The sequence below is a fragment of the Helianthus annuus genome, chromosome 9, assembly GCF_002127325.2.
Source record: "Helianthus annuus cultivar XRQ/B chromosome 9, HanXRQr2.0-SUNRISE, whole genome shotgun sequence".
NCBI lineage: Eukaryota > Viridiplantae > Streptophyta > Magnoliopsida > Asterales > Asteraceae > Helianthus > Helianthus annuus.
In genome coordinates, this window is record NC_035441.2 from 34,840,194 (window position 1) to 34,862,469 (window position 22,276).

The 22,276-nt window shown below is 36.4% G+C and overlaps 2 protein-coding genes across 5 annotated transcripts; both read left to right on the forward strand.

Moving 5' to 3' along the window:
* The first annotated feature begins 39 nt into the window (after positions 1-39).
* LOC110875486 lies at positions 40-920 on the forward strand. Its single transcript, XM_022123683.1, has 2 exons — positions 40-805; positions 883-920. Exons 1-2 carry the CDS (start codon positions 40-42, stop codon positions 918-920), a joined length of 804 nt encoding a protein of 267 aa, XP_021979375.1.
* A 3,600-nt stretch (positions 921-4,520) lies between these two features.
* LOC110877409 (protein ENHANCED DISEASE RESISTANCE 2) lies at positions 4,521-21,438 on the forward strand. Of its 4 annotated transcripts, XM_022125545.2 has the most exons (22): positions 4,522-4,891; positions 6,514-6,588; positions 7,144-7,197; positions 7,391-7,456; positions 7,539-7,597; positions 8,019-8,101; positions 8,855-8,980; positions 10,714-10,748; positions 10,928-11,028; positions 11,470-11,565; positions 12,409-12,473; positions 12,563-12,634; positions 13,171-13,341; positions 16,826-17,031; positions 17,142-17,193; positions 18,133-18,263; positions 18,334-18,435; positions 19,151-19,198; positions 19,406-19,549; positions 20,484-20,579; positions 20,986-21,087; positions 21,163-21,438. In XM_022125545.2, the coding sequence occupies exons 1-22, from the start codon at positions 4,718-4,720 to the stop codon at positions 21,253-21,255; spliced, it is 2,151 nt and encodes a 716-aa protein (XP_021981237.1). In that variant the 5' UTR covers positions 4,522-4,717; the 3' UTR covers positions 21,256-21,438. The 4 variants fall into 4 exon arrangements, with proteins under 4 accessions (XP_021981238.1, XP_021981239.1, XP_021981237.1 ...); XM_022125546.2 differs by lacking the exon at positions 20,986-21,087 and having other exon boundaries at positions 4,521-4,891; XM_022125547.2 differs by lacking the exon at positions 21,163-21,438 and having other exon boundaries at positions 4,521-4,891; positions 20,961-21,051.
* The last annotated feature ends 838 nt before the right edge of the window (positions 21,439-22,276 follow it).

Here is a 22,276-nt window from a genome sequence, read left to right on the forward strand (position 1 = left end):
GATATGCTTCGTGAAAGCCAGAGAAGACAATTGGAAAAAATGGAAGACGTACTTTGTACCGGAAGTGGGTTGAACCAAGAAATGACACTTTCAAGGCCCGGGGATACACGTTGGAATTCCCATTACAAGACACTTTCCCGTTTAATTTCTTTATATCCAAACATTATGGAAGTTCTTGGATGGTTAGTAGAAACGAGTCAAACTCTTCCTTGTAGTAGACAAGCGGACGGACTTCTAGAGGATATGAAAAAACACGACTTTGTATTTTACATACACTCGATGGAGCATATTCTAAACATCACACATACGTTGTCCCATTGTCTTCAAAGAAAGGAGCAAGATTTGATGAATGCGGTTAAATTGGTTTCTTCTACCAAAAACCAACTTGAAAAGTTTAGGTTGGAAGGTTTTAATGAGTTCTTGGAGAAGGTTAACTCCTTTTGTGACATGTATGAACTTGAGATGAAAAAATTGGATGATGAATACGTTAACCCAAGGTGGCCAAGAAGAAAGACGAACATCACAAATCGACATTATTACGAGTATGATTGCTTCAATGTGGTTCTTGATTTGCAAATACAAGAATTTGGGAACCGTTTTAATGAGGTAACATCGGAACTACTTGTTTGTATGAGTTGTTTGAGTCCTTGTGATAATTTTAGTACATTTGACATTCCAAATATACTAAAGCTAGCCGAGAAGTATCCATATGATTTCAATGAAGAGGAAAAACGAAGGCTTCCGGTTCAACTCAGAAACTACTTTAATTTTGTGAAAAAAGATAAACAATTCGCCAACTTGGATGGTTTGTCAAGTCTTGTAAGGTTAATGGTTTCAAGAAATATTCACATAACTTTTACATTGGTATATCGGTTATTGAAGCTTGTTCTCGTATTACCCGTCGCAACCGCAACCGTTGAAAGATGTTTTTTGGCAATGAAGAATGTGAAGACCGACTTGCGTAATCGGATTGGGGATGAGAATTTAAGTGATAGTTGTGTATGTTATATAAAGAAAGATTTGCTTAAGAAAGTAGCTTTAGATGATGTTTTGGATAGATTTCAAAAAATGAAAACCCGTAGGGCGACGTTTTAATTATGTTTGTACAAACTTTGACGTGTTTGCCAAATATATAAATTTAGTTTGATGTTCTTTTGTCTTACATGACCCGACCCGACTCGATACAACTGATTTTTTTACTTATGTACCTAGGGGCCTAAAATTTTAAAAATGTTCCGCACCCCCATGGAAAAATTCCTGGGTCCGCCACTGGTCACACCCTGATTTCCCGGTGGACCCGGACTTGGTGTTTATGTGTGACGATTGATATAGATATTCACAATTGACACAACGGAAGTCTTAGAAGCATAAAATAATTATTACAAAGTACAATGTCCGAAAGTTCAGAAAAATAATATACAGACGAAAGTGTACTAAAAGATCCACAGGCGGATCAAATAACAAATGATTACATAAAAGACTACTAGGCTTTTTTCTTGGAGTCGAAAATTCCAATAAGCAATTACCGGGCAGCTTCCAGCCTATTCCGTACTTTGCAAACATGCACTTAGTCTTTTGAAAATACGTCAATTTTCACTAGTAAATACAATTAACCGACACATTTTGAAAATATTTCAAAATCATTTTATATACCATTTGGTATATCAATTTTCATAAATAACTTGGGACAAACTATATCTATTGTTACCAGTATTACATGCTTGTCAATACATATGGGGCCCGGAACTAAACTCTGATACATGTTTAACCGACACACCACTTTATCCACATATTGGGTAAGAAAAATATTTTATCATAGCTTTAGCATCTCTCAGGTGTATGCCTACAACCCGTGCTTAGGTTGTGGCCACTTGCAATTAGGTGAGCCGTGGATATCCAGGACACGGTCGCATTAACCCCTCAATGTTTAAGTTATCAAGCATAACGGATTAAAACGGGTTATTTGGATTTTGGACATATTGGTCATTGATCCCATACCCGACCAAGCGGTAATAATATATCGTATCCCAAGCTAGTATAGGAAAAATTGGTTAAGAGTATTTACCTGAGCTTAAATCTTTACCATCCAAAGATATTTATAAGCACAACCATTTAAGTCAAAACAACTAACAAGGTTGCAATTTACTAGACGCCCTTAGTCTGGAACTAACAGAACTATGATCCGTTAGAATATTAACGAGTGTTATTCAAGTCATATGACGTGGACCGGTTAATTAATAATAAAATTGATACGGTACGCTAGATTAAGCGAAGACCGTATAAAATGTAGTTTGTACCCTTACGAGTACTATAACTCGTATAATATGGGTCAAACAATAACACATTCTGATTAGAACTGATTTAAAAGGAATTTGACCCGATTCGGCTAACTTATATAAGCAGGAAACGACGGGTTGGACATGATCTAACATGTCCTAATATGTTATACCAACTGATATAATATTAAAAATAATGTTTAGATGCTTAGAAGTTCATTTAATCATATTTTACGAAATCTGCGTTTTGACTTTTATTTTATTACAACTTTGACTCGTCATTTGACCAACTTAACGTGATCTCTAAGAGGTGCCCTCATAGAGGATTATCACATACCTTATTACGATCATGTAGCCATGTTTGATTTGATCATTGGCTTGACCGAAATGGTCATAATCGAAAGTCAAAGAAAAAGTCAATTTACTTAACTTTCAGCTAATAACTTAACCTATAATTGAAACAAGACTAGGAAGAACACATACAAGTGTTCAAGAGGAAGATTAAACTTCAGTAGAAGGCTTCTATAAGCAGAAGCAACTCCAATGGTTGATTAGAGAGAAAGAATTTGAGAGGTGCAAGCTAAAATGGTGCATTTGCACCTCTATTTATACTTGCAAAATGTTTATAAGATCATACCAAGTGTTGGCTATGATCTTCAGATGTTTACAAGTGCCTAATGAGGTGTTTGAAGCAAGAGGATTGTGGCACTTTGCGAGCTAGATGTCACAAGTAGCAGACTGCCATGGCAGTCTGCACATACTGCCAGCGCACCTCTTACGGACCGTAAGGGTAATGACTTATGGTTCGTAAGGACCTAACGCACCCATGGAATTCAAATACCTTACGGTCCGTAAGGCATAAGTCTTGTGGTCCGTAAGGGACTATCAGATTAATATTAATAACTGTCTTACAGTCCGTAAGGCATATGCCTTGTGGTCCGTAAGGATCACTCAGAAGCCAAACTTTGGCATTTTGTCACAAATGATCCCTCCACATCCAATCATTCACAATTTTACACATTTAGTCCCTCTCGTCTAAATAATTTGGCATATTTGAGAGTTGATTGGAGACATGTTGTCATATGATTCGATATAAATTTCCGAGGTGTTACATCCTCACCCCCTTAAAAGAAATCTTGTCCTCGAGATTTTATTTAAATAGATAGGGGTACTTTTGTTTCATATTCGCTTCAACCTCCCATGTAAATTCTGGGCCACGACGGGAATCCCATTTGACATTCATGATTGGGATCAATTTCTTATGAAGCTTTTTAACCTGTCGAACCTCGATCGAAATTGGCCACATGGACGCACGAGGAAGAGATAGCACTTGTAACGAGCGTCGTGGACGCGATGAAGGGCCGCCAACCCGGTGAGACCCGTTACTGGCCGGAAGCTTTCGCTAGCTACCGGCACAACGTGGGGAACGACCGGCACAATTTAAACACGTGCCAACACAAGTGGCGCGAACTACGACCGAAGCTCGACCGTTTTAAAACCTACTACGACAGCGTCCCGGGCGGTGATATAAGTCACGAAGACCGGGTGGCGGTGGCCAACATCGAGTTCCGGGGCAAGGAGCGGAAGCCGTTTGACAAGCTCGCCCTGTTTGAAATCTACCTAACGCTTAATTAGGGGTTTTTTTATATGTCTAATTATGTTTTTTTTAGATTTGTAATCCTTTTTTTTGTAGGATTTTTGTAATTTTTAGGAAATTTTAATAATAATTTTAGGCTTTTTTTTAATTTTGTGTGTATTTTTACAGTAATTTTAGGTTTTTTTTTCAATTTTTTTATAATAATTGACATGTGACCAACCCACGCGGGCTAGCCACGCCTCGCCATACCGACCCAACCCACACGTGACCAGCGGTGCCCCTCGAAGTCCACGTGTCAACCCATGCCCCAAACCCCTGCCCCACCATACCCCACGGTCATAATGAGGCTTTTAATGGTTCAGACTTCTTACTGGTTCAACACTTAATGGTTCAGACTCTTTGTTTCCCGAGCAGATGTCTGAATGGCTCAGACATTTGCCTCTGAATGGTTAAGATTTATACAGAGTCTGAATGGTTAAGACCTCTAATCTGAATTGTTCAGACATTTACCTCTGAACAGTTAAACATTATACTGCCTCTTAATGGTTCAGAACTCTTACTGATTCATCACTTAACTATTCATAGTTGCTAAACAGCCCCTTGTCGTTTAAAAATAAAAACTTCCTATCCATAGGACTAAGCCCGGTTTAAACCAAATCCTCCAGCAAACCGGTGAAGACCCATAGACCACACCTACCGATTACCCCGCCCTTTCATTCTACCACCACCTCCTCTCCCTTTTGTCATCTTCCAACGGTCCCAATTTTTCCATATATCTTCCATTTTCAAGAACAACTTCCCCATGAATTCTTGAATCCAAGAAGACCCACAACGATCGAAGAAGATGTTGAAGAGCGAAGGATCAGAAAGTGAGAATGTCGCATTCGAACATTCCGGATGGGTTTATCATCTGGGCACCAATTCCATCAAACGCGAATATTGTCATCGGAGATTTCTGCATATTAAGGGCAAATACGTTATGATGTATAAGCGTAATCCTAACGAGCATGCAGGAACTGTATGTACAATCTTTTATTTACCCTCTCATTTTGATTACATTGTATACATATTGTAGATAATTATTAGGGATTATTATGAATTCTTGGATAATTGTTTTTGGTGGGATATTTAGTATACTTTGATTTTGTTTTTTGTTGGCAAAGGTTTGAGGATGATCTTGAAAGAACAAACACCCAAGTTGTTTTGGGTTATTGTTTCATTAAAGTGCTATATGGATTTTTGTATAACAACTGATTCAGATTCATCATTTGCCTTCCGAGTGTCAATTAGCTATTACTTTGCATATTACATTACTTTTTGAGTCCCTATGTTTTAGTGGTTTTAACTATGGCTATAAACGAACCGAACGTTCAGCGAACAGTTCGTGAACCGTTCGGCGGGAAGTTTGTTTATGCTCGTTCGTTTAATAAACGAACGAACATGAACAAGAAATTTCGTTCGATTAGTTAAATGAACGAACATGAACAGAGGTCTCGTTCGTTCGATTGTGTTCGTGAACGTTCGGTAAGGTGTTCGTGAGCATTCGTTGATTTGCGTTCGTTTATGTTCGTATGTTTGTGTTTTAATTGAAGATCTTTGCACTTTCTTATACTTTATTTGTACTTTATATATTATTAAACTTTTATTTATTTTATTACTCTAACAATTAAACTAGGAAACCCACTTTCACCTTGTTCATGCATCATTTCCCTTTTATTTCTCATTATTTACATCGGCGAATAAGGGATTCAAGTTCGAGTGCTAATCTTTGGGCCATCTATCTTTATCCTTCGTCGCGTTCGGCAAATTTATTTGTGTTCGTGAACCGTGCGCGAACACGCTCATTTCCTTAATGAACGAACACGAACATAAAATCTCGTTGGGTAAGTGTTCATGAACCGTTCGTGAACACATTTATTTCCTTAATGAACGAACACGAACAAGGCCTTATTCGTGTTCGTTCGGTTTGTTTACAACCCTAGTTTTAACCACTTGAATCCAAAATCAAAAAGTTTAACGCCCTGAGTCCCTAACCGCTCATTTATAACGTTTTGAGTCCAATTTTTCAGCACTTGTACTTTGATTTTGGACTCAAGTGGTTAAAACCACTAAAACACAGGGGCTCAAAACGTTATAAAATGAGTGGTTAGGGACTCGGAGCGTTAAACTTTTTTGATTTTGGACTCAAGTTGTTAAAACCACTAAAAACAGGGACTCAAAAAGTAATTACTCATCATTTATTTTTAAGTTTGTTTGTTGATTGTTATGCAGTGCCATCTCTAGTTTGAATATTAGGATAGTTATTGACGTTTATCATTATGTATATTGAAAGATGTAAATCATTCATGATTGATCAGTATATGAAAACCCTAAGTTTGTCGGTTACAATTAACACACTTTGAGTTTACCTTAAAAATGCTATCATGTGATATTGAATTTGAGTATGAGAACTACTAAAATATTAAACCTTAAAAATCAAGTCCGGGCTCATTTTTTTAAGGACCGAAGGAGTATATGTTTTCTCTACATAAGTTGACAAACATCATGGTGTTTTGGGTTTGATAAACATGGGTAGGAATATGATGGTTTATGAGAAATGACAGGGTTGTTCTTCATTGTATTGCATTTAACTGTTTACAGAAACCAATAAGGAGGGGTGTTGTTGGCCACACACTTGTGCTGGAGGAGCTGGGATGTCGCAAGGTCAATGATGGTGTAAGGATCTTTACTCATGTTCCTTCCTTAGTACACGTTGCAAAATGGGCAGGGTGGTTAACGGGTCAAAATGGGTAATCCTTAACTCATGTTATCTTGTTCACATGGCTAAATGGACTGGTTACTTGTTGGGACAAATGGGTATTTGCTCATATAAATGATACTTGTGAAATGAAATTGTGCATTAACTTTCTCGTTTCCATTGCTGTGACATTTTAATATCTTGGTCAGTTTACGGTTTTTTTACCATGTATCAATCTTATGGGGTGTTTGGATGTGCATTTTCTATCTTACACGATTATTGCAATTTCAAGTGACAGCCATTCAGTTTCTAGTGTTTGGGTAGAGTCTATCTGATTCTGATTACGGATCATTTATTTCTATCAAGTCTATAACTAATAAGAAATTGCCAAACACTCAAGCAGCATGAGTACACCCAAACACCATCCCGTTTTGTTATACGATTATATGTTTTATCAATATATCACATCCAAACACCCTTTAAGTTACTTTTGTAATCCCGTGAGTAACAAAGTTTACTTGTCATATTTGCAGGAACTTTATGTTCTGAAATTCTCCAATCGATTGGATGAGGATAAAAAGGGAGAAGTAAGTTACACTTTCTAAATTAATTTCTATCTACAATTCGAAGATTCCTTTCTTTTTTTCTTTTACATAATTTATGCAAAGAAGTATATGTGTTTGTACTTATATTATTACTTATCTTAAGTATTAATTTCCGATAATCGGTGTTGGAACTTATTTCCATTGTTGAAGACATATATTATTACATTATTGCAAGATTGCTTGTGCTACAGCCGGAGAAACCCAAAAATGGATGGAAGCATTAGAACAAGCTAAGAAACAGGTACAAATAATTGTTGAAGATATATTATTACGTTATTAATTTTTTTTGTTATCCACTAATGTCTTTTAACCATCATTAACAGGCTGAGTATGAACTTTCTCAAAGTTCTAATACCCGGAACAAATTGAGCATGGAAAACGAGTATGTTACAAGATCTCTTTATCCATTTCTATGCAGTTAATATCGGTGATATATCGGTCCCCTAGTAAAATATCTGTGTCAAATATCCGTCAGAATATCGGCACCGATATTATCGGCGATATTGACCGATATATCACTGAATTATTAGTGTTGAATTGCTATATATATAAATTCTGCATTATATTAAAATTACCTATATCTCACCGAGATAACCAATATCTCAAATATCGTTCCTTCACCGATATCCAATATTTTACCACATTACCTGCATAGATCAAAATATTAAAACTAATTATTGTGACGTAAATTCATGATAACGAGATAATTATGAAACGCTTATCCAAACTTACCCTTTATTTTCATAAGCAGTCTATTTTATATTTGTTTAATGTTCTTACTATACTATTTATATATATGGAAGGATTACTCTTGGAAAACATGGTCGTCGCCATAGGGTGAGACAATATGCCAATGGTTTAAAGAGGCTCATAAGTACAAAAGGCGGTAAGGTGGTTTTTATTTATTATTTCAACTTACTCACATACCCGCAGACCTGCTTTATGATATGATTTTTATCATACTTTATTATATGCAATCTTCTATGGTTTCTCCTGAAGGTAAAAGAGATAATATTTCTTGAGATAATATTTCATGGATGGTCTCTGTGATTTACCACAATTTTGTATTTGGTCCCTAGCTTTCTAAAAATACATGGTTGGTCCCTGTGGTTTGCATTTTGTAATGCATTTAGTCCCCAACTTTTTCCAAAAGTAACGTATGGTGCTAGTGGTTTGCAACATATTTAGTCCTCAACTTAGACCTGCTGAAACTTTTAGATTTGTTGGCTAGGGACTAAATGCGTTACAAAGTGCAAACCACAGGGACCATCCATGTACTTTTGGAAAGCTAGGCATCAAATCCAAAATTTTGATAAACCACATGGACCATCTGTGTACTTTACTCTATAGACATAATACAAAACCTTAATCCTAATTGGCCTAACCCCTATTCTGACATTTCTTAGGAACTTAAGAATGCAGGAAAATAAGAAGATAAGAACAAGGAACGTTTAGATGATTCCGTAAATTTTTATAAACTCCAAATGGTTTAAATAAGTTGTTGCTCAAGGAACACATATTTTCTACTTTTTCTAATTGTCAATCGTCGAATCATATTCCCTGTTCAAAATATTACTTATAATGCTAGAAAATGCAATTTCTATTGTATATTAAAGTAACATTGTGCCCTCATGTGTAGGTGGTGAGTCACTTGTACGTAAATCATTAACCTTTAGTGTAAGTAACAAGAATGCTGACTTCTGCGAATTCGATGCTGCTGATGTCATTGAAGAACATGAGTGGAAATGTGTATGTGCATTATATGGTAAACTGCAATCTCTTACAATATGGCGACATTTAAAAATTTGAAATACTTAGGTCATGCGTAGCGGTAACCTTCCTTAACCCCTTGTGATGTGGGGTTATACGGCACGTGGTAAATGCGTAAGAAAGGGGGGGTTATATAACTTGAGTGTGTAGTGGTTAACCCCTTCAATTATATATATTTTTATCTATGTATATATATGTGTGTGAGAGAAACCTTAGTTGTGATTTTCGCAAGGATGGCCGGAATCCGCCGTATGGCGCCCCTCGGGGCGGTGTGTCGCAGAGCCATAGGGCGCTATATGCTGCCTTGGCGCCATATAACCTACCACTACACACAGACTTAGGTGAGAAAAAATGGATAGGTAACATGTTAAAACGGGTATTTAATTTGGTACTAGTTGAAAGGGTCTGGTTGGGTTAACCCGAAACACTTTGTGTCTAAACTTATAATTACTTTTTTTTGTTAATGGTTAGTGTCTTATATGAAAGTAGAATCTTTATTGTTTCATACCAATCTAATTTTTTGAGCAATACGATGTAGGGTATTTTTTGTGCTGGTTGGGTTAACCTGAAACACTTTATGTCTCAACTTAAATTTTTTTTTTTGTTTTTTTTTTTTGTAAATACTTAGCTCTCTAATATGATTGTACACTTTTTAATATTCCATACCAATCTTTTCTTACTAATATGATTTAGGAGGTTTTATGCAATAAAAATAGGGTGACTATTGAACTTTGTTACCCTTTCCACTAAAATTAATTTTCTTTTTTATATATTAACTACTTGACCCGTTTAGAGATTAAAAAAAAACTTGAATTGACCACTCTATGGATCTTTTTTTATAAAAGATAGCATGTGAAATCTTATTTGTCCGAAATTATTAACCTTTTTTGTAAATAGTTAGCTTGTGAAATTGATTGAAAAAAACTATATTGTTGTCATGAGGATTAGGATCAAACACAAAGGATCCTAATTGTAAGAAGTGTAAGAAGGATTTATAGAGTGACAAGTGTCCAATAACCTAAAAAAACCCACTACACAAAAAAACCCCACTACAAAAAAAAAAAAAAAACCTTAAACATCCACCACCACCAAAAACCTAACCCCCCCCCCCCCCACCACTTCACCCACCCTAAAAAAAAAAAAAAAATTTTTTTTGCCGAGGGGGTGGGGGTTTAGGTTTTTGGGTGGGGGTGGGTGTTTAGTTTTTTTTTAAGGTTTTTTTTAGGTTTTTTTTTTTTTTGGGGGGGGGGGGTTAGGTTTTTTTAGGTTTTTGGGGGGTGGGGTGGGGGTGGGGGGGGGTTTAGGTTTTTTGGGGGTTTTTTGGTGAGGTATAGTTTTTTTTTGTTTTTTTTTGCCGGGGGGGGGGGTTTAGGTTTTTGGGTGGTGGTGGGGTGGGGTGGTGGTGGGGTGGGGTGGGGGTGGGTGTTTAGGTTTTTGGTGGTGATGTAGTGGGTTTAGTTTTAGGTCATTGGACACTTGTCACTCTATAAATCCTTCTTACACTTCTTACAATTAGAAGCCTTTGTAGAATAACTTGACCCGTTGTCATGATATCTCACTTTTTGAATAAAATGAATTTGGAGGTTTTGTGCATTAAAAAGCACTTTGAGCTACACCCATGTTGTCCTATTTCAGTTTAAGTTGTTTTTTTTTTCTGTTTTACCTTATGACCCGTATATGTGTATGCATATTGGTCAAAGTTTTATGCCTTCATATGTTGGATTTCAGGTGTTAGAATCTTTGAGGATGTGTCTGGTTATAAGGTGCTTATCTTTTATACTCTCTCTCTCTCCATGTGTATCTCTCTCTCTCTCTCTCTCTCTATATATATATATATATATATATATATATATATATATATATATATATATATATATATCACACTCTCGCACACACTTGTACATTCTGTACCTTACGGGCCTTTGTCCATAAATGTGTTTAGGGCGGTAAAGGTGTCCTTGTGAAGGCTGTTACTTATATGGATGTGAGTGCAGATTCCATTTTTGAGGTGATAATGAGCCTTGATCGACAACAAAGATATGAGTACGCTGATGCTAAACAATTTATTTTTTTGGCATGTTATTGTTAAATATGACAAAGTGGGCGAGTCAACCGGGTTGGGTGAAAAGTCAAAACAATCAACTTTTATGCGTTAGGTTGACTCAAATCACTTTTTGTCCACCATTTTAGTATCTCACTAAACAACTAGTGTGAACTTGATTAAAAGCTTAAATCATTTTAATTATAATAATCTGATTATTTGTATAAAATGATATAAAATGTTTTATACATTAATAATACACCTTGGGCCACTGTCAACCAGTTGACCCAACCCATTTGACCAGTGTTCTTTCTCTCTCCTTTTTATTCCCGAATCAACCTATTCATGAGTAAATGGGTCGAGATTGCCACTATTATTTCTTTTATTATTCAAGATATTTGTATTTAGAAATTTAGAAAGCTAATATAAGTATACATTTGCAGGTGGGATACGTTGACAAGTGACGTGGAACTCGTAGACTCTTTAAGTGAACATTCTGATGTTGTTTATGGGACTTATGATTCTAGATATTTAACACGGTAAGTTGTAGTCTGGTTTGCCTCTTCAATTATTTGATTTGTCATTTTACTAACTGATTTGAATAAACAATATAGGAGGTTGTGTGCATTAGAATTTAGACTTTGGGTGACTTTCAATCTCTTCCACACACGTTCTCATTATATATATACAGGGTAGGGATAATGTACATTAATTCAGAAGTGTGAAAAGTGTATTGTAACACTATATAACACCATATAAACACCGTATAACACAATGTAACACCATATAACACCATATAACACTATACATCTATCATAGACATGCTATCAGACAAAATATAGTGTTATATTTGTTATATAGTGTTATATAGTGTTATATGGTGTTACATAGTGTTATACGGTGTTTATATGGTGTTATATACAATGTTATAATACACTTCTCACACTTCTGGATTAATGTACAGGATCCTCTACCTATATATACATATATATATATAGAGAGGAAGGCTAAAAGGAAAACCCATTTGAATTGCGAAAACTACAAAAACCCTATGTAACTAAACGTTATTTTTTCTAAAAAAACTAGGGCATGTAATATCCACATTTCGAACATTTTGAGCCATAAAACCCAAAAAGCGCCGAGTAGTTTTTTTTTTTTAAATATGTATATTACATGCTCTAATTTTTTTAGAAATAAAACATTTTGTTACAAAGGGTTTTCGTAGTTTTCGCAACTCAAGTGGGTTTTTGTTTTAGTCTTCCCCTATATGTGTGTGTGTGTGTTTATTTGGGCCGTTTAAGATAAAGCACAACTCATATTGACCCGCTTTTTAAGTAAATGAACCACTTATGTTATTTTTCATGGATATGCTGTTGTTGTAGGTGGAAGTGTAAGCGCGATTTCATATTCTCTAGGCAATGGTTTCGTGATCAAGATGGAACATACAGTAAGTAATTTCTTTTTATTGAAAATTTGAAATCATACATTTGAAACTTCTAATTGCTGACTTTTGAACTTATAAATTATAATATGCAGCAATCTTGCAGTTTCCCGCAGTACATAAGAAGCGACCTCCAAAAGCAGGATATAGGCGAACAAAAATTAACCGTGAGATACTTACTTTGTTCATCTACTAAATGAAGATGGTAAATGGTCAAAAGGAACTTTTTTAGTTGACTTTTATGTTTGTTCTTTCAAAAGTCAAATTGGATTTTAATAATCTCAACTAAAAATATTCTTACCACCTTTCTAACTAACCTAGTTGAAAAAACTCAACCCAGTTAGTATTTTTGCTGATGTGGATAGTTTTTTGTTGACATGGATGATGACGTGGACATATGAGGTGGAATTTTTTTGTTTTTTTGCTGACGTGGGTGATGATGTGGACATAAAAATATTTTTTCCCCACCTCATATGTCCACGTCAGCAAAAAAACTAACGGGGTTAAGTTTTTTTAACGGGTCCATTGAAAAAAAAATTAGTTAGAAAGTAGGGACTGGTGGTAAGAATATTCTCAGTTGGTATACCGGTTATAGAAAATACAAAAGACCGCTAAAGTTTTTCTTGCCCCTTGATATCTATCGTTTTACATGAACTATGGTGGTCATATGGTTTCTCTAATAGTTTATAAAATTTTGCATCAGCATCCACTTGGGAGATCAAGAACTTAAACACACGTGCGCCAACGAATGGTAGTAGGTGTCTTGTAACACACATGTTAGACGTACATTCTAAAGGCTGGTCTAGATGGAAGGCTAATCAATCCTCCAAGTTTGAAAAAACGGTTCCCTTTGCTTTGTTGAGCCAAGTATCAGGTTAGTATTTACCGACGATATGTGTCACTAGGGATGAGCATTTCAGTACCGGTACCGAATGGTTCCATACCGTTAAAATTCGTTACCAGTTATTTGGCGTTTTCGGGATTGGTATTTTCGGTTCGGTATGGTACCGGTGTATTTCCGAATTTTACTTTGAAATACCATAACGGTACCAGTACCACCGTACCGATCATTTTCGGTTCCGGTACCCACATTTAGCAAATTTTAGGATCGGTATTTTCAGTACAGGTACCTGTAAGTTCATCCCTACGTGTCACAATGTGGGCCGGCTCATGTTGACCTAATTTTTGTTACTTTTTCTTTGAGTTATAAAGTCACTAATTTATTTAACACGAAGAATATTATTTGTAACATTCGGTAAAGAGATTTTGTGGGGTTGTAAGCATTTATACTTCTTGTCACTTTCGCATCATTTGTTAGATGGAAACACACACATATACACATGTGTTGTATAGAGCTTCTTAGTATCTTAGTACATTAGGTTTTAGTGTCCTAACTCCTAATTTAGTAAGGTTTTTGCATATAACTTGAGGGCTTACATCATAATGTAAAATACCAAGAAATATATTCAATGTTTACTTTCACTAGATAGATCACCATGATGGTATTAGAGCCCTAGTCTTCGAACCGTAACACCATTGACGCCACTTTTGCCAATGTCTACTCTATTTAGTTAATATCGGATGGCATATCGGTGGGATCTCGGTTATCGGCCCTCTACAAAATATTGGTGTCAGATACCGGCCTAGAATATGGGTTCCGATATTATCGACAATATTGACCGATATTTTGTATGCCATAGTTGATGTGGACTCGGAGGTAGATTTCATGGCTTATGATTAGATCATGTTTCAAACATTGACACTTTTGAGTTTTGACTTTTGATATTACTATTAATATTGTACATGTTTTACATTTTATATATGTATATATATAAATTCTGCAAGATATTAAAATTACCGGTATCCCACTGCAATAACCTATATCTGATATATCGGCCCTTGACCGACATTTGATTTTGGACCGCATCTGCAAGATATTAAAATTACCGATATCCCACTGCAATAACCTATATCTCATATATCGGCCCTTGACCGACATTTGATTTTGGACCGCATTAACTGCATAGCGTCTACTCATATCACCCATCTCTTTCTTGTCCTCGTCACGCGAAACTCTAGCCACTGCCAATGACCCCATACTATAGCAACATTGCTTTATAGTTTGTTTCCTACTCCCTTTTACAGTCCCTTTGTGCTAACAACCCTTTCCAGCCATAACTCGTCTATGTGTCGATTTCATGTTGAATATCTTTACCACCTATTTGAAAGTATCACACATTCCTATTTATCCAAGTTGACAATGGTCACTATTAGATAGATGAAGCCTCATTCTTTTATTACTCTTGATTTTAGTAAGATTCCAACTTAAGTGAAACATCGTTTTGTTCGATTTTTTTTCCTAAAGATACCATGTTTCCTTTGATTCTTTCTCCCCTAGGTCACGTGGTTGCGTCTCTTTAACTCATATCACCAAGCTTCAACCATGTGCTTTGAAATGTGTATTCCTTGGTAACTACTCACATTTAAAAAGTATATGGCTTCTATAGAGTCTTAAATGTTAGTTCACTTGTGTTGATGTTACCTTTATGGATTTATTGTCACTACAGAGCTTTTTAACGATTTAGAAACTCCTAGCTTCTCGGCCTCCTCTTTCGCCCTCTTTGGAAACCGTTCATAATTGTCCAGGTCTTTGACTAGAGCAGGGCACCTTTTAATTTCAGCTTTTTTTTCACACAGTGGAGCTCCAAAAAAAATGAGTGTGTGTTTGAATGAGAAACTTGTAAACTTTCCGTTGCAGTGTTTACAAAGCCACACTCTAGCACCTCCTAGGTTTTTACTACCACCAACACTTATCAAATTGATTTCATCATATAAAGTCTTATCATCTATTGTATGTGGTTGCCGCTATGTAACCTAATTTAGAATGTCACAAAAGATAAGGATTCAATCATTGCATTAATTTGCCTACAAATAATTAGTATAAAGTAACCAAGAAAGAAAGGGAAAAAGAAATAAGAGAAACTAGAGGTAACACATATGGAATAGGAAAACTATACGACAAATTAGGAGTAAAAGTGAATGGAAATGTCGTTAGGCTAAGTTTACCTTGTAACTGCTTATCCGTATTCTGGTTCTGGTTGTCTTCCTCAATGTTTTAAAAATCGGTTTTTAAATCAAACCGGATTAGGCTAAAAAATGGTTCAACCGGTTGAACCGGATTGTACCGAACGGTTCTACCGGGTTGACTAGGTAACTCTATAATTTCATAAATTACAACATCAACTCAAAAGTTAATCCAAAAATGTATGATTACATATTAAAAATGATGCAAAAGTAAATCCATAATAAAAAATAATCCAACATATAATCGAAAATCATTCAATATTCCAACAAACTCTTTTAAATGAAAGTGTACGATATGTTTAAGCCATTTGGGTGTTGAATACATCAAGTTCACGATCACATAAAAGATGAAATTCACTATTATCATCATCCTCATCAACTAGAGGATAACTATTTTCGTTTCATACAATATTAAATAAGAACTTTTAGTTACGAATAATCATAATATCTAAAACTTATGTAAGATAAGTAACATATATATAATAAAAATAAGTAACAACCATGGGCCGGTACCGGTATTACGTTTCAAACCGGTATACCGGATTTTACCGCTGGTACAAACCTTATGCCGTTTCACTTATTTACCGGGGTGTTTCGTACCGGATTTACATCTGGAAACGGTAATACCGGTATAACCGGCCGGTATTTACCGGTTTTTAAAACATTGGTCTTCCTCATCGCCAAGATCAACAAAATCATTTTGCTTTACCTTTGCTTGCTGTTCAACTCCATTATCATCCTCATAGGCAATACTTCTTTTTTTTTCTTAATACGATGATTAATCGGAGAATTTTTAGAAACCGAAAGGTGGGAAGCCTAATATAGGCTTGAATACTTAGCGAGAAACCGAAATTGGAGGGACCTTTCAACTGAATTTTTAGAAACGTTAGTGACTTTACAAATTCAGTGACTTTCCGAATCCAGTTCGATGTTCCCATGGAGTGGCGGAACGTTTTTCGAAATCAAGGATTTCGCGATCCCAATTGCATCAAGTACAAATGTACGATTGAATTGATTTTCTGGAACGCCGATTTCATGATCGGAAACGCGAACCCGGAACATGTCCGTATCGCGCTTTGATAAGTGCGATCCAAAACCAAAATTTGTATGTTTATTTAGTGTGAAATTTTGAATTTCAGGAGAGATAAAGAAACACTGCACCTTAACCATTTTCTTAAATTTTAAAAAAAATTAAAGATTAAAAAATGAATGATTTATTTTGTTCTGCGCGTTCTCACCAACATACTCATCATATTTTTATCATGCCATTTCAGGTTTAAAGGCTTACACCTGTGCAAAATCCGCAACATCCACAGTTTTGGATAAGGAAGTTTCTTTGTCGGTTAACGACTTTGAGGATGACGATGAAGTTGCTGATCACTTTTATGATGCAATTTCTGCTTATCCCTCCTCCTCATCGTCATCAGAAGATGATGATTACGATGATATTGATTATGATGACGCACAAGATGTCTGCAAGGTTTGTTTATGCAACTTCATCAATTTGTATTATTTGTGTGTACATATAGCTAAAAAAAAACATTGTTAGATAAATAAATTGTTGTAATTCTACTCTTTTAACTTTACTAGGATCAAAGTTTGAAACCGACAGTTTCCGGCTTGAATCAAAAGATGAACCCAGGTGTCTGCTTTTAGTTTATGCACATGTTATGAATGGGTCAAACTAGGGGTGCAAACGAGCCGAGTGGCTTGCGAGCTGCTCGAGATCGGCTCAAGAAAAAGATCGAAACGAGTCGAGCTTTATCAAGCCCGAGCTGAAAAGCTCGTTAATTTATCGAGCCTGAGCTCGAGCCTAGCATGTGAAGCTCGTCAGGCTTGTCGAGCCTTAGTGTAATATATTAGTTTTATTAATATTTGATAACATTTACCCCTTATTTAAAGTTGTCTAGTAAACGACCCTAGCCCAGCTTATTTAAATTTGTTTACGAGCCGAGCCCGAACCTAAAAATAAGCTTGTTTAGTAAACGAGCCTGAGCTTCACTTATTGAGCTTGCCAGCATAAACGAGTTTATTATTTTTATTTAATATATTAACTAATAGATTATAAACGAGCCGAGCTCGAGCCTTAAAAGCAAAACTCGAGCCTGGTCAAACTCAGGCCTGGCTCTTTTGCACCTATTAGAATATAGTATTTAGGGTTTTCGTAACTGAGCCCACAGGCTTGGTATATCTCTACATATTGTAACCCTAGTGATATACCGGGCCCGTCGGCTCGATACGAAAACCCTAAATACTGAGTCTATGGGTATACGGGCTCAGTTAGGTTTTTAAGGTTACTCGTAATCTCTATATATATTGTAATAGCACCCATAGGTCAAACGGGTCAATTTGGTTGTATTTTATCATAAACAGGTCAACCATGTGGAAAGTGTCTATTTTCAACACAGACAACCTCCAGAATCGTATTTATTCAAAGATTTCGATGTCTTTGTAATCATAAATAACTTAAAAGATGGACAAAAATGTTTGCGGATCGACCCACCTGACTCGTTTCAACCCCAATCTATTTTGACCCGCCCAACAACCCGCTTAACGTATGTGTATTTTTTCATGTGATTAGACCCTGGTTCTAGCCACTTATGTGGTTCTCTGTGTGAAGCAAAGAGTGAAACCGATACCAACTGTTGGATGTCTCCAAGTGGTACGGGATTTATGATACGAGGAAAGACATACTTAAAAGATAGTGCTAAGGTGAAATTTGGTTTATTTTTTATGTTATTTAAGGATGATTGGATGCTTGTTTTGAAAGTGCTGCGTTCAGGTATCCGGAGGGGATCCCCTTTTGAAACTTATAGCAGTTGACTGGTTTAAAGTCAACAATCCAGCAAGTAAGGTGGCTTTGCATCCCAAATGTCTTCTTCAGGTATTCAAAAGTTTTCTCATCTAATCTTTTAGTTATGGTATTATGGTATAGGCATGATAATTTTGACCCGTTCACTTATGAATGGGTCAGTTTGGGTTGAGTGGTCAAACGCGTCAGAGGTATCCCGAATTCTGTTTTTAGTGCATACGACCTCCTAAATTGATTTGTTTTAGAAAATTTGATAATTGTTGTACTAGACTCATATTTGTCACAAAAAAAAAAGAGTAAAGTACACGGTTGGTCTCTGTGGCTTACCTAATTTTGGGATTTAGTCCCTAGCTTTCCAAAAGTACACAAATAGTCCCTATGGTTTGCATTCTGTAATGCATTTAGTCCCCAACTTTTTCCATAGGTACATTGATGGTTCTTGTGGTTCGCACTTTGTAACGCATTTAGTCCTTAACTTGGACATGCTATAACCTTTAGATTTCTTGGTTGGGGACTAAATGTGTTACAAAGTGCAAACCACAGGGACCATTCATGTACTTTTAGAAAACTTGGGACCAAATTCAAAATTTTGATTGACCACAGGAACATGTACTTTACTCCAAAAAAAAAAACTATAAATGATCGGACCAAGTGTTTCTTGTTAAACCAAACCGACCCATTTCGAACCGTTAGAAAAATTACTCATCGTCTATGTGTTCTTTTTCCTGCACTCGTATTATTTACCTTTTCTACTGATATATACATGATTTCATTTTCTTATTTACAGTCGGAAGCAGGGAAAAAACTTCCATTTGTCCTGGTCATGAACCTGCAGGTAATTTGGTAAACAAGTCATCACCCCTAAATATGAATACTCTTTTAACTTCTTTAGCGAGAAACTTGGTGAACAAGTCATTACAGTTATACAGAATTGTTTTTGCAAAAGTGAACTAAAAAGTAATAAGTAAGAAATGGCACCTAACCCCTCAACGATTGCAAAACCACCCGCACCCCTTTTGAAAAAGGATTTAATGAATTTCAGGTGCCTGCTAAACCTAACTACAGTCTAGTTCTCTACTTTGCTTCTGATAAGCCGGTTGTAAAGGACTCCTTGTTGGGAAGGTTCATTGATGAAAGTAACACTTTTCGTGATTCAAGATTCAAATTGATCCCGAGTATCGTTGAGGTACATTTTTTTTTTTTTTGTAGAGGTAGTAGTTTCGACTCATTAAATATTTTGGTAGCCTTTATCTGTAATATGGGCCATACAGAAAATAGCTAACATAAAACCACCATAATCAACACATTAAATATTTTATTAATGAGTTAAATGCCATTTTAGTCCCTGTGGTTTGGGCCATTTTGTCAGTTTAGTGCAAACGTTTCATTTTTCACCTGTGGGTCCGAAAAGGTTTCACCGTTGCCATTTTAGTCCACTAGGTTAACTTCATCAATTTTTTCTGTTAACGAGAAGGCCAATTCGGTCATTTTATATGTAATTCTGTTAACTAGAAGGACAATTCAGCCATATAAAATGACCAAATTACCCTTCTCGTTAACAGAAAAAAATGAATGAAACCCAGTGGACTAAAATAGCAATGGTGAAACCTTTTTGGACCCACAGGCGAAAAATGAAAATGGCCCAAACCACAAGTACTAAAATGACATTTAACTCTTTATTAAATTATACACATTAACTATTTATTAAATATTTTTCTGTTAACGAGAGTCGCCCAAAGTCTTTTTAATCTATATAACGACATGATTCCGCTTCATTCAAATATTCAAGTTCAAATTGAATAGTAATATATTGTTTAATCAACACATTAAAATTTTTATTAAAAGAATAAAAATAGTGGACAGACTAAAGGCTTCAAATCCCAATTGAGACAACTTTGTAGAATTTGGGCGTGTGAGTTTGGGCCCGAAAAAAGAAATTGACAAAAAAGGGTGTGGGTCACCTCAACCCGCCCACTGTCATTCTTTACTAAAAGTAGACCCGTTTCTAAGCAAACCCACTTCATCTGTAACCCAACTTGTTGGGCCACCACTATTTTCTTGTTTGTGACAATAAATTTTATTTAGGACTCGTAAAAATTTAACAATAAGTTGTGTAACAGGGATATTGGATGGTAAAACGGGCCGTCGGAACAAAAGCTTGCCTATTAGGGAAGGCTGTATCATGCAACTATCTAAGACAAGACAACTTCTTAGAGGTAAGTTGTCAAATGTCCAAAATACCCTTGTTAAAAGTGCTTATGTTGACCGTCTTTTTGTCTAACAGGGTGTGTGGATGTGCGTTTTGAAACTCACCTTTTTCGATCTGAGTTATCAAAACGCACATTTGGACACCCCTTAAAGTTGTGAAAACTATCTAAGACAAGACAACTTCTTAGAAGTAAGTTGTCAAATGTCCAAAATATCCTTGTTGCTTATATTGACCGTCTTTTGTCTAATGGGGTGTCTGGATGTGCGTTTTCAAACTCACTTTTTCGATCTGAGTTATCAAACGCACATCTGGACATCCCTTAAAGTTGTGAAATGGGAAAATCGTGTTCACTACGGTTGACTTTTTATCGAAAGTTTAATTATTTCAGCGTTTTGGTAACACCTCTTGTTCAGATTGATGTGGATATTGGTTCCTCATCTGTTGCAAGAAATGTCATTGGTATCGTTCTTGGATATGTAACGAGCATCGTTGTTGATCTTGCCATCTTAATAGAGGTCCGCTCAAAATGCCTAAAGTACCCTTCTATATAAGTTATAACTTTGATCCTTATAAGTTACAATAACTTGCAGGGCAAGGAACAAGAAGAACTTCCGGAGTACATTCTTGGAACTGTTCGGTTAAATAGAGTGAGGCCCGAGACGGCAGTTTCTCTCGAAAGTTAAGCCAAATGACCTTATTACCCTTCACCTTGAACTAGTGACATCAAATTTCTGTTTGATCATAGCGGTCAAATCCAGGGTACACTAATCATTGAATTACTATATTGTGGGGTTGGAGTTATGCTTTTTTGTGATATTATGTAATTATTTAATATGACAATAATAAATGATAATTGAGAAGTGAAATATGAAATTACGGCATTACCCTTTACCTTGAACTAGAGCGGCAAATGAGCCGAGCTGAGCCTGAGCATTACACTGCTCGAGCTTGGCTCTTTGGCTTTGTTGATGCTCGAGCTCGATTCAAGCCGATGTTTTTGGGCTCAAGCTCGGCTCGTATAAAGAATTTGAAGCTTGAGATCGGCTGGGGTCGAGCTCGGCTCGTATAAAGAATTTGAAGCTTGAGTAGTTAATACATAGAAGTCTAAAAAGAGTTTAGTTAAAACTTAAAAATACAAAAGGCTCAATGAGCCTAAGCGATCCTTCTATCTAAGGCTCGTGCTCGGGCTCGATCACTAAATGAACTTTATTTGTGGCTCGAGCTCCACTTGATAAGGCTCGGCTTGTTTCGAACTTTATCGATCCAATCTCGAGTAGCTCGTGTTGGGTGAATTGGTGTGGAGGCCCGATCAAGGGAGGGCGGCCGATCCTAGCTTTGAGTCGGCCCACACGTCTTTATTTGGCAGTTAAATTAGGGTTTTAATTTAGTTGGCCCTAGTTATCTCTAGTTGCAGCACAGTGGACGTAGGTCAACTGGCTGAACCACTTTAAATCTTTGTGTCGTTTATTGCTTTCGTGCGTGTGTGTTCAGTTTTGTGTGTGTATTCAATCCTAGCAATCCTAAAAACTGGTATCAGAGCTTTGGCTCTTGATCGGGATTACACGAGAACCGCCACCTTCAGTTCTTTCGCCGTCAGCCACCCAGTCAACCGTCGCTGCTACCTAGCGTCGCTAGGTTTCTGCCGCCGCCGTTAGGGTTTCTATCGCCGTTGCAGAAGGAGTTTTGGGTTCTGTTTTTTTCTAA

Excerpts from the sequence above, each read along its gene's own strand:
- LOC110877409 (XM_022125545.2), top strand. The coding sequence starts at position 4,718 with ATGTTGAAGAGCGAAGGATCAGAAAGTGAGAATGTCGCATTCGAACAT. Across the intron at positions 4,892-6,513 it reads CTAACGAGCATGCAGGAACT|AAACCAATAAGGAGGGGTGT; the intron begins GTATGTACAATC and ends AACTGTTTACAG. Across the intron at positions 13,342-16,825 it reads TTTGTTGAGCCAAGTATCAG|GTTTAAAGGCTTACACCTGT; the intron begins GTTAGTATTTAC and ends ATGCCATTTCAG.
- LOC110875486 (XM_022123683.1), top strand. The coding sequence starts at position 40 with ATGGAAGACGTACTTTGTACCGGAAGTGGGTTGAACCAAGAAATGACA. Across the intron at positions 806-882 it reads ACAATTCGCCAACTTGGATG|CTTGTTCTCGTATTACCCGT; the intron begins GTTTGTCAAGTC and ends CGGTTATTGAAG.